The sequence below is a fragment of the Fukomys damarensis genome, unplaced genomic scaffold, assembly GCF_012274545.1.
Source record: "Fukomys damarensis isolate Sample0158 unplaced genomic scaffold, DMR_v1.0_HiC HiC_scaffold_5, whole genome shotgun sequence".
NCBI classification, from domain to species: Eukaryota; Metazoa; Chordata; class Mammalia; order Rodentia; family Bathyergidae; genus Fukomys; species Fukomys damarensis.
The window spans coordinates 51,957,052-51,969,793 of NW_022900917.1; the positions used below are offsets into that span (position 1 = coordinate 51,957,052).

At 37.5% G+C, this 12,742-nt stretch overlaps 1 protein-coding gene across 1 annotated transcript in view; it reads right to left on the bottom strand.

Annotated features, from left to right (window-relative positions):
* Ubxn2b (UBX domain protein 2B) overlaps positions 1-11,142 on the bottom strand; it is a 24,717-nt gene extending 13,575 nt beyond the window's left edge. The window contains exons 1-2 of the mRNA XM_010640658.3: positions 11,011-11,142; positions 1,372-1,472 (exon numbers count right to left, since the gene is read on the bottom strand). Of these exons, the coding sequence (XP_010638960.1) occupies positions 1,372-1,472; positions 11,011-11,094 (185 nt within the window). The 5' untranslated portion in view covers positions 11,095-11,142. The remainder of the gene's footprint in view (positions 1-1,371; positions 1,473-11,010) is intronic.
* Positions 11,143-12,742: the final 1,600 nt, after the last annotated feature.

A 12,742-nucleotide genomic window follows, 5' to 3' on the forward strand; every position in this document is an offset into this window, starting at 1 on the left:
AAAAAAAAAAAAAAAAAAAGGTTAAAAAAAAGAAATAACATGGCAAAAATGTGCCAGACGCAAAAATTTAAAACAGGAATAATCAAATCCTAATCCCAAGAAAAGACTGTAAGAAATATCTGCCTACAGACTACAGGCTAAATGATGTCATAGAATCATTTGTTTTCTGTGCAGTACTCGCAGCGGCGGGTGGTGGACATTAGGTGCTCTATGCTTGAACTATATCTATACCATTAGGCCTTTTTGTTTTGAGACAGAGTCTAGCTAAGTTTCCCAGGCTGACCTTGGATCCTTCTTCCTCAGCCTGCCAAGTAGCTGGGATTACATACATACGTCACTGCATCTGGCTCACTGTTAAGTTTTTAAGGTTCAATATGTTATCAAGCACCTTCAAGTATATAGAGATAAAGTATCACGACAACTACAATATTCTTTCAAACAGTTGAGTAAAAATAAGAATTAGCATGCAAAATTGTAACACACTGATAATTAGTAAATACAGATGAAGTACAGTCAGTATTTATTCATTATACTAGCCTTTTGATTTTCTATAGATTCAAAACAGCAAAATAAAAACCTGGAGGAGATGTTACAATCACTATTTTTCTTTTTATTCAGGTCAAGATATATCATTTTCACCTCCTCTACAAAAATAATGTGTAGAGACAAACTAAGAAACAGAATTTCTGATAAAAACTTCAACTTTTGATATAATTAGTTTCTGAGAATGAGATATCAACAGAAAATTCAAGTTTCTCCCAAGGGGTAAGATCTGCAGTACTAAGAAAACATTAACAGAAGTACTCCTAGTAAAAAATATACTTGATTCTCATCTTTTCAATCTCCACAGTGGTATGTGAATAGCAAACATATCCAAAGGTCACTTATAGACAAAGCATCATACAACAGCAGGGACAGAATTCAAAAGCTAAAGATCCTTAAATGGAAGCCAGAAAAAGATCCTCAGGTGGATGAGCTTTAGCAAACATATGAACCCTTAAAAAGAAATGACAAAATTGTACATGAATGTTACTTTGGAAAGAGAGAGCCTGCAACTTTCACCAGATCCTAAATGAATCCTATAACTCAAGTAATTTTAAAGAACCACTATTCCCAAGAAAAATAGCATCCAAGGTACCATTTCATAAGATGCCTACTAAAGTAACAGGTATTTAAGATAATTTTGTAAGTTTTTGTTAGCTTTTTGACTATAAAGATTTTGGGATTAAATCTTTAATTATTTTAATAATATTAATTTAAAAAATCCCCAGAGCCATTTGAATAGTTTAGGATTTGTGAATTAAAAAGGGGTTTTGCTCATGATTAGATTCTTCCTAAATGCTTTTATAATTTCTAAAAAACAAAACATACCGTTGTGGTGTGTGTGGGCTCTTAAAGACTGTAGTTCTAGGTCTATCAGACTTGGGAGATTTGCACTTCACTTCATCTTCATATAATTCTGCGAGGGCCAACTGTAGGGTAAGAGGCTTGTTATAAAGTGTAATACTAGAAATAAATTATTCTATAAAATTTACGGATATACTATTAACTTGAAATTGAGCAGTACATTGTTCTTATGAAAAAATGAAGATTGTCACTTCAAAAGGTGACCCATTTTCAAATAAATTCATTGCATGTCTCACAGAACCAAGTGTCATATATATGAAATAAAAGTTACAATAACTAATTATTTTTCATCAATTACTCAAAAGTTTCTAAAACTGCCTCAGGTTACAAATAATTTTCAAATTTGGACCTATATAACCCTCTTCCGACTCTTTTAAGAATTCTTGAAGCTTTTTCTCACTAATGTCAGTTTCTTTCATCAGGTCTCAAAAATAATTTTATGTAAATGTTTCCAAAATCCAAGGACATAAAACAATTTCAAAAGTGCTGTTTAAAAGTCACTCAGACATAAATGTCAAATTTAGCAAATGAGTTTCTGAAAAATATAAACCAATGAATTACACATTATGTTTGTACAGTATGTCATTGAGAAAGCAACACAGTATTACCTAATTATATATTATAGTGGATAGCTTCAAAATGAAATAACTATATTTGTCCTTGAAATGTTATTTTAAAACAATATTACAAATATTTCAGTATTTATTTGTCCCCACTTTTGATATCTTTGAACAATAACTAAAAATTTTATTCCTAAACTTTCTGTGGTTATTCAGTTATAATTGGCATGACCTTAGACATTGGGTGCTTCTTCTCAAAAAACCAAACAAAAATGAAAACAAAACAAAACAAAATAAAACAGATAAAGTGTTCCTTTTGGAAGCGCAAATGTATGATAACTATCACTATGAATTCTTTCCTGAGTAGGGGAAAAAAAAAAAGAACAGAATTAGGGCAAAGTTAACTCTTTGTTTGCAGTGCTAGGGAAAACACTATACCACTGGGCTACATCACAGCTCTGTTTGAGAATTCTGAGTCAATTTTTAAAATATTTACAAAGAAGAAAAAAATTAAAAGATTCCATTTTCACCTAATTTTCTTTACTTCAATCTACCCCATGACCTTACACATACATCAACTTGTATTTCTAACATGGTAATTTTGCTAGAAATCCAAATTACAAATTGCTTTGTAATCTTAAAAGAATAAAGTGAAATCTTAATTTAGGCTCTTAATGTATGATCTTCAGTAAATTATTTAACTTCTCTGAGCCTTCATTTTTACATCTTTATTTCTTTTTCTTTTCTTTTTGTTTTTTGTTTGTTTTGTTTTTTTGTTTTTTTTTTTGGTACCGGGGATTGAACTCCGGTCCTTGCGCCTGCAAGGCAGGCCACCAAACCACTGAGCTAAATTCCTGGCCAAGATGATTTTTGTTTTTTTTTCTTTTAAATTTTTTGTAGTACCAGAGATCAAACTCAGGACCTTGTGCTTGCCAGGCAGGTGTGGTGCCACTGAGCGAAATCCCCAGTCTGATCTTTACATCATTAAATATCTACAAAATTATCATTTGAGGGTCATTTGAAGGATTAATCATAAAGCACACAGCATGTGGGCTCCATCAATAGAAGATTTCCTTCCTTTCAGCAGTACTGTTTGTGTAGCTCCTATGGTCTTCTACCACTTGGTCTCTTCCAAAAAACAAAATGAAACAAAACAAAGGAGCAGGAGAGGGAGAAAATGACAGATGACTTGTTTCTAAAATTTTCATTAATTTTACCTCCTTGAAATCTCTTCAAAAGAGTATTCTTTCAGGAATTTCTTTCTGAGCCATTATAGTATTACAGCTCTGTGAATTACTTTCATAGTATTCCTATTTTCATCAATGGAAGTATGTTCTGTATTTCAAAGAGCCATTTATGATACCTTATGTAAAAACTTTTATTTTTTTTTAACCAAATATCTTTCTTGGGTAACTCCTTAGTGCATATATTATCCTGTAATGACATTTAAATTAAAACAACATATTGTGATTATAGGTTAAGTATCCTTTATCTGAAAGGTTTGGGACTAGATGTGTTTTACAGGTCTAAGTTCCAGATTATGGAATGTTTGCATAAACTTAATTGAACATCTCTAACCCAAATTTCAAAAACCTGAAATGCTCCAAAAGCCATAACTCATGTGTTTAAAACATTCTAGATTTTGGAGCATTTCAAATTTTTTTTATTTTTCAGATTAAGGAGGGACAATCTGTCTGTATCTGTATATTTTTACTGTATTATCTACGCTACTAGAATTTAAGTTTCCTAAATTTTTGTAATATAGTATATAATAGACACACTGAATTATATAAAGACTATAACAACATGCATCATAAACATATAGACAGTTTGATATAGTTATAGATTTTTTAATTGAAATATTCGTTGATTTTTGTACCTTGTTTTTTGCTTTAAAAAGATTTAAATAAAATGATGCTTAACAAATAGTATTTTCTTATGTAAAATAAATGAATAGAGCGAGTATTTTTTACTCCATGGAATGTGGACCATATATCAACAAAATAAGTATACTGGGAAATGACACTAGAGTGGTGAGTCATACTAGCCAAAAGGACCTACTGTAGTTATTTATGGAAAACCATTAATTCTGAAGTGACACTTAGAAACAATTGATGCCATATGGTATCATGTAATATAGGTTCACTAGTAAATGCAAAAATTTTAAACATATTTTATAAAACAGATGATACCACACCAAAGACAAAGTGATAATTTAATAAAAATTAACTGAAATACTGGTTAAAATCAGTAAATAACAACATCTCAAGAAAAGAGCTGTACAGGCTTGTAACCTTCATCCAGAGTTCCACCACACACACCATCAGTAAGTGCGTGTACATCCCAGGGAGCAGCTGTGTAGATCAGAATGGTGCAGCTGCAGGCAGGTCCCAGCTAGGGCCCCACCCTGACCCCAGAGTGCAGGGCACATGTGTCCAAGCCACAGACCGCCTAGAAAAGAGCATGGGCATGCAACCTACATCCAGAGTTTCGCCACACCATCTATAAGTGCGTGCACATCCTGGGGAGCAGCTGTGTGGACCAGAGTGGCACGGCTGCAGGCAGATCCCAGCCAGGGTCCAGCCCCAAACCCAGAGGTGTGGTCATACATGCCCAAGCCACAGTCGGCCTAGAAAAGAGCTGCACAGGCATGTAAGCTTCATCCAGAGTCCTGCCATACCACTGGCCACAGTCAAGTGCCCACCTGGAAAAGAACTACAAAGATGCATAAGCAACAGCCACAGACTTGCCTGATACCATTGATAAGTGCCTGAAGACCCTAGCCAGAAGCCTACACAAACAATATGAACTGGGATACACAGACCCCAGCCAAAGGCCCTCCCAGACAACAACTACATAAGGGCCCCAGTGAGAGAGACACCATCCCAAGTGCACATAGGCCCCAAGCAGAAGTCTGCTCAGACAACAGGTCAGCTCAGGGATATAGAAGGCCACCATTCTAAACCCAAGAATTGGTGTACTAGGGAACAGCAGAGTAAAGGCTGTTTGGTGGCTTGCTGAGAATTGAAGACCACTGGGTGAGCAAAAAAGTTCTCTCAACAAAGGCACAGCAGGCTGCATCTGATGAAATGAGAAGACACAGAAACAAATCCCTGAACCAGACTCCCAGATCACCTAAGGCAACCCCAAATGGAAACGAGATGGAACAATCTGATACTCAACCACCTGGACTCCCTGAATTAGCAATGAAAGAGGACCTGGAAAAAATGAGATCAGAAATAATCTCTCAGATAGCAGCACAGATTTTACCCATAGTACAAGACATGATAAATCTAAAGTGGACACAGATTAAAAAAATAGAAGATCTGAGAAACATGATGGAATCCCAATACAGGAAACAAATGAAATCCATAATTCAGATGCAAATAGATTTCCAAGACATTAAAAGCTCCACTGAAAGTCTACACAGCAGAACGAGCCAATGAGAGGATAGAATTTCAGAAACAGAAGATAGGATTCCAAGTAGTGAGAAGGAAAAGAAAAATCTCTTCAAAATAATAAGGGACCATGAGAGATCAATCCAGCAGCTGCTAGACAATTCAAAGAATAACATAAGACTACTCAGAGTCAATGAAGAAACAGGACAGAGTGCAGATAACATCAAAAACTGTTCACAGAAGTAATGAGAGAAAACTTCTCAAATACACGAAAAGAACATGACACACTGATAAGTGAGGCTTATACAACTCCATGATCAAAAAAAAAAAAAAAAAACAAAATCGGGGCTGGAGATTTAGCTCAGCGGTTCGGTGGGCTGCCTTGCAAGCCTAAGGACCGGAGTTCAATCCCCAGTACCAAACAAAACAAAACAAAACAAATCTATACATAGGCCTATAATAGTTAAGATTCCAGAAACCCAGCAGAACAAAATTCTACAAGCAGTTAGAGAAAAGAAACACATCACGTACAAAGGAAAGCCTATCAGTATCACAGCAGACTTCTCAACACACACAGGCAAGAAGAGCATGGAGTAATGTATTTTCAAGCCCTAAAAGAAAACAATCTCCAACCCAGATTCACGTACCCTGCAAAACCTCTTTCAAAACTGATGGAGAAATAAGGTACTTTCATGACAAAGAGCACCTTAGGAATTTCATGAATATTAAACCAGTACTCCAAAAAATTTTAAACAATATCCTACAAAAAGAAATGAGGATCACAACCCCAGGAAACCTAGAAGAATAAGTCCATCAGGTACAACAAGAAATTAAATGCAAAGGGGGAGAATCCCACAAAAAGAAAAAGTCATGACAAGGATAGGTCAATACACATCAGTTATAACCATCAATGTTAATGGTCTCAATTCACCAATGAAAAGAAATAGACTGGCAGAATGGGTCAAGAAGCAAAATCCAACAATATGCTGCATACAAGAAACACACTTAATTAAAAAAGAAACTCATAGACTGAAAGTTAAAAGGGTGGAAAACAATACTCCATGTGCTAGGAACTAAAAAAAAAGCAGGAGTTAGCTATCCTCTTTGCAGATCAAGTGGATTTCAAACCAACACTGATTAAGAGAGACAAAGAAGGATACTACATCCTTGTAAAGGCAACAATCCAAAAGGAAGAGATGACAATCATAAATATATATGCACCAAACACAAGTGCGCCCAACTATATAAAACAAATACTAATGGACATGAAAAGTCATATAAGCACTAATACAATAGTACTGGGGGACTTCAATACTGCACTGTCACAAATACATCAATGAGACAAAAAGTAAACAAGCAAATAGTAGAACTCAAACTTTTGAACAAATGAACTTAACATGTTTACAGAATGTTCCACCCCACAATATCAGAATACACATTCTTTTTGGCTGTACATGCATTGTTCTCCAAAATAGACCATAAACTCACTCACAGAACATATTTAAGTAAGTGCAAAGGAACTGAAGTTATCCCCTGTATATTATCAGACCATAGTGTGATGGAGATCAATAGCAAAAGAAAAATGCAAGAACTTCATTAACACATGGAAACTGAACAACACACAGACTTCTGAATAACCAATGGGTCACAGAGAAAACTAAAAAAGTCAAACAGTTCCTACAATGAAATGACAGTGACAGTACAACATAATCTATGGACACAATGAAAGCAATCTTACAAGTGAAATTTATAGCAGTGAATACTCATATTAGGAAAACAGAGTGAGCTCAATTACACAACCTGATGCTGAACCCCAAGCTTCTAGAAAAAGAGCAGGACAAAACCAAAGTTTATACAAAGGAGGAAATTATAAAGATCAGGGCAGAAATTAATGTAATGAATACTAAGAGAACAACGCAAAAAGTCAACAAAGCCAAGAGTTGGTTCTTTGAAAGAATAAACAAAATTGACAAACCCTAAGCCAACTTTATCCAAAAAAGGAAAGAAAAGGCCCAAAACTATCAAAACTGCTATACAGATTCGATGCAATTCCAATTGAAATTCCAATGGTATATCTCACAGAACTAGAGAAAATAATCCAAAAATTCATTTGGAACCAGAATAGCAAAAGCCATTCTAGGCAACAGAGACATCACAATCCCCAACTTGAAACTGCACTACAAAGCCACTGTAATAAAAACAGCATGGCACTGGCAATGAAAAAGACCCGAGGATCAGTGGAATAGATTGGAAGATACAGAAACAACTCCAGATGTACTCAGCTACCTCATCTTTGATAAAGCAGCCAAACACCCTCACTGGAGGAAAGATAGCCTCTTTAATAAAATGGTGCTGGAAAAGCTGGGCTTCAACCTGCCAAAGATTAAAACTAGACCTATATCTCTCACCATGCTATAAACTAAAATCAAAGTGGATTATTAAAACAAACACTAAACCAGCTGGAAGAGAGGTTAGGTAGAACTCTCGAAGACTTTGGGCCTATGAACAAAACCTCTGTTGCCCATGAACTAGCACAATCAACAAGTGGAATCTCTTATTAAAAAGCTTCTGCACAGCAAAAGAAACAACCAATAGTGTGAAGAGACAACCCACAATGTGGGAAAAACTTCACCAGCTCTTCCTCAGACAAATATCTACTATATAGAACATATAAAGACCTAAAAAAAAAAAAATCACACCTCCCAAATTAAAAACCCAATGCAAAAATGGGCATCTGAAATGAAGGGACATTACTCAGACAAAGAAGAAGTAGCAAATAAACATATGAAAAAATGCTCACTATCACTGATCATTCAAGAGATGCAAATGAAAACAACACTGAGATTCCACCTCACCCCAGAAATAATGGCTGTTATCATGAAATCAATCAATAACAAATGCTGGTGGAGCTGTGGGGAAAGAGGAACCCTGTTCCACTACAGGTGGGAGTATAGACCGGTGCAACCACTGTGGAAATCAGTATGCAGATACCTTAAAGAAGTAGGAGTCGAGGTCCCATTTGACTTTGCTATCTCCCTGCTGGGTATCTTCCCCAAGGCATTAAAAAAAGAGTCATACCATAGTGATATATATGCACCCATGTTCATAGAAGCACAATTTGTGAGGGCTAAAACTTGGAAGCAGGCCAACTGCTCATCAACAGGAGACTGGATAAAGAAAATATGTGTTAAAAAAATAAATAAATAAAATGGAGCACTACTCAACCAAAAACAATGAGAAACTAGAGGCATTTATAGTTACATGCATGCACATTGAGACCATAATTGTAAGTGAAATAAATAGGATACATATGTAAGTACTGAATAGTTTCTCTAATGTGAGAAACTGAAAGTGTAAATAAGGACTAAAAGGTATAATAGATAATGTGAAATAGGAAGAAAAGGTGCAAAGGGGAAGGGGAAATGGGAGGGGTAGGGGAAAAGAAAGAAGGGAATGGAATTAACATGAGAAAAAGAAAATATGGAAACAAAGCCTTTCTAGATAGGGACAGGTGGAGGGGTTGAAGGGTAGACAGCCGAATGGGGAAAAAATAAGAACTAAAGGTGGATTATGTAAAGGTGCAAATTTCCAATGATGAATGTCATTACACTGTATACCTTAAATGTACCAATAAAATTATTTTTTAAAATAACAAAACCTCAAAATTTATGATCTTTCAATAATACAGAGAAAATACTTCATCAGGATGGTGTTCAAAATGTTTTGGATTTTGGAGTACTTCATTCAGGTTTTAGATTTTTGCATTAGGGTGCTCAACCAGAAAGTCTATACAAATATTCTAAAATCTGAGACATTTCTGGTCCTAAACCTACCAAATGAGAGAGAACCTGTACTGACAAACTTCCCCGTAGAATTTAGTATATGAAGAACTTGAAAAGAAATCTAAAGCACCCAGACCACTCTTTATCAAGTTAAATCCTAACCCTAGATACTGTATCCCTTATCCAGCCCCTACCCCAAATTAACTTACATGGAAACAAACCATCTTTTGACATTATTCTGGAGGAGAATTGGGTCAGTTGGTTAAGATGTTTAATTTTAATGACATTAGAGTGGACTGACTGGTAAAAGTTACAATTCATCCAACAAGCAAAGAATAAGGGTAATACAGAAATTTTGCTCAGACTCTTTTTAGACATTATTTCTTACACCACCACAACTATCATCTTCAGTTTACAAATAAAGGAACGTAGCATCAAACACATTACCAAATTTCTACTAAATTCACAAACCTACAGTACTAAGTAGCAAGTCCAATATATAAATCAAAGTTGATCTGGCCACTGATCCATTTTTCTAAACACTTATGCTATCTCTTAGGTCCATATTAGAAAAGATGAAGTATAAAACAGATTATTCTATTACTTGAATTATAATTATTGACTCCACTATGGTCACTGGACTATTACCCGTCATTTCCTAACCTTAAACTGATCTTTCCATTCTCCAAATTCATGTTATTTTGGCACTCAGTGATACTTTATCTTAACATGCTACATTAAATGTATTCACATCCTACTTCTCAAAAAAGTGTGAAGGTTTCCAAAAGGTAGAAATGCTTCTTAACATTTTTATGCTGTTAAAACAGAACTCCAAGCAACAATGTAATCCGACAGCATTTACAGGAAAGTGAGGCACAGAAAAATACTTAATTGGGTACAACTTTGTCAACCATTCAACTGATTACAGTTTAACCAGTTAATTGGCTACAAGGCCACTTACAATCCACCAAAACTGAGTTTATTGCAATTAAACACTGTATTAGTCCACTGAGTCCAGTTTAGATGCCTCCTCCAAATCCACGGTATACAAATTTTAATACTCTTCACCAGTATATAGCACTGCCCCAAATTTGATGTACAATTTCTCTGTGCATTCCCCAGATTTTACGAATAAACAACATGGTAGAATGCAGGTGCAGCTATAAATCTTTTCTGCCAAGATTTATCAATCCCTCTCATTTAGTTTTAATTATAACTTCTCACTGCTGTTTACTTGTTGAATTTCATCTACAACTCTATAAGGAGACAGAGTCTAACACAAGCAAAGTGGTGTTAGCGCCTGATAAAATTAAGATAATGCACTTACAATTGGCTAACGTCTGTGTTCCGCAACATTACAAAATTTTATTTCTTCGTTCGTTATAAGGATTGTTTTGCTATCTTTTATAGCCAGGATACACTGGATGTAGTTTACCTCTTTAAAAAAGAAGAGCTGCTTGGTAAAATATTTATATTTAAGGAATTCTGTCAGAAAGAGCGTCCCACATACGAAAGAACAAGCCAGAACAAGTTACACTTTCAAGTGATTGTTGATTTACCACCTGTGACAATAAAGCACTGTAAGTCTCACGATAAAGCCGTAACTCACTGGACTCAACAAAATAGCACTCTCCACTCTAAACAGTTGCTTCTTGAATCGTACATAGAGCGGAAGGGAAATGAGGCACCGGCAGTGGAGGCTCGGGCACCAGTTTCTACAACAGCCACTGTGCAAAAGCGCATCGCCGGGAAGACCCTGGCGCTGGAGGCGCAATTCGGTCCTCCGAAGGGACTCGGGCCCGCCCGCCCGCGCCGTCAAACGCGCAGCACTTCCGCGCCCCCTGCGTCCGCAGGTTCTCGCACCTGTAAGTCCCGCGCGCTCGGGGGCCGTGGCCTGGAAGACACCCTCTCCGCTTCATCCCTCTCTGCCCCGCCACTCTCCGCCATCTTCCGCCGCCTTGCGGCGCCTCCGCGGACGCACTTCCCCCTACTTCCGGCACTGGTTGCCTAGCAACTCCGGGAAGAGGCGGGTCTCGCTGCGAACCCCAGTAGGGGGCGGAGCCCGCGGCTCATTCCCACTCCACCAGCCGGCTAAATCCATCTACTCGCGGTGGATCACCACCTACCCTGTCAGGTCCCCCCGCCCCGCCCACAGAAAGTTGGCCCATGGAATTTCTGTGCTTTGTCAGTGTTCACTCCGCCCCTCGATTGAAGGCACTGTAGATTGCCCTAGAAGAGTTGACTTGCGGTTCCTTTGAGGCAACAGTGAAAACCTGTTTTATCAGGTACACCTTGCAACTTCACCTTTCTAGCTCTGCTCATTCTCTCGTTTTCCCTATGGAGGATGGGATGGTATATTGCCCTCACAGCATGAATTGGTACTGAGGGTAAAGAAAGCTCTTTACACTCAGAACTGGACCCTATTAAACTCTCTTCACATGATTGGGATTGACTTAAAACTCCTGTCTTATCCCAGGCACTCTTATGTCCTAGGATTGTGGAGGCAAAAAGAAATAGCTTCAGTGGTAAGGAAACTCACAATCTAATAGAGAAAAGAAAAATGTAAACAGATGACTCGCAATCTGTTTTTGTTTTGTTTTGTTTTTTTGAGACAGGGTCTCAGGTCTCACTATGTGGTTGAGACTGACCTGTAACTCACTATATAGTCCAGGCTGGTCTCGAACTCACAGCGATCCTCCTGCCTCAGCCTTGTGAGAGCTGGGATTACAGACATGCGCCCCAGCGCACAGCCAAGATGTCTTGCAATTTGTAGTAAGGCTTTGTAGGAAGTGTGGGGTGTGAAGGGGAATGTTATGATTGAGCTCTGAAATATCCTGAAAAAGTCTCGTGTTTGGAAGGTGGTTTATCCAGTGATGAGTAGATTTATCCAGTAGACTTACCCGGTGATGAGGTCAGTAACTGAATGTGCTGTGAAGAGGTGGGGTCTGGGTAGAAGTAGATCGCTGGGGATGTTACCTAGAAGGGTATATTCTTGCTCTAGGTTCCTCCCGTCTCTCCTTGCTTTCTGGTCGTCCTGGCTTGAGGACGTTTTCCTCCGCCATGCTCTCTACCATTCTGTTTCTGCCTTACAGCCAGCCTACCGTGGACTAAACCTGTGAGTGTAAATAAATAAATCCCCCCCACTTCCCCCCTTTCTCTCTCTCTCTCTCTCTCTCTCTCTCTCTCTCTCTTAAAGTTGTACAGGTGTGTTGGGTATTTTGTCTGAGTGATGGGAAAATAAGACAGGGAATATTCTGCTGGTACATGTTGATAACTGCTAAATGTTGGAGCTCAGAGCAGCATACCCCAAAATATGCTGCTTTGATATGTTCATTATTTTCAGCTAAAGACCTTGAAAAACAGCAAGATCACTCTGACTTTCCTTTTTTCTTTCTGAAAGAGAGAAACTGAACTCTCATGTGAGAGGTGTCCTTCCTATTCCTATAGTGGAAAGAAAGCCTACCGCTATAGATAGGGAGTGGAGGGTACAGACCTTTTTATACTTAACCAAATCTCCCTAGTTACTTTTCCACAATTGCTATTCTTGGTTCACTCTAATATATAAACCAAGCCCTTATTTAGTTCTGCATTTTCT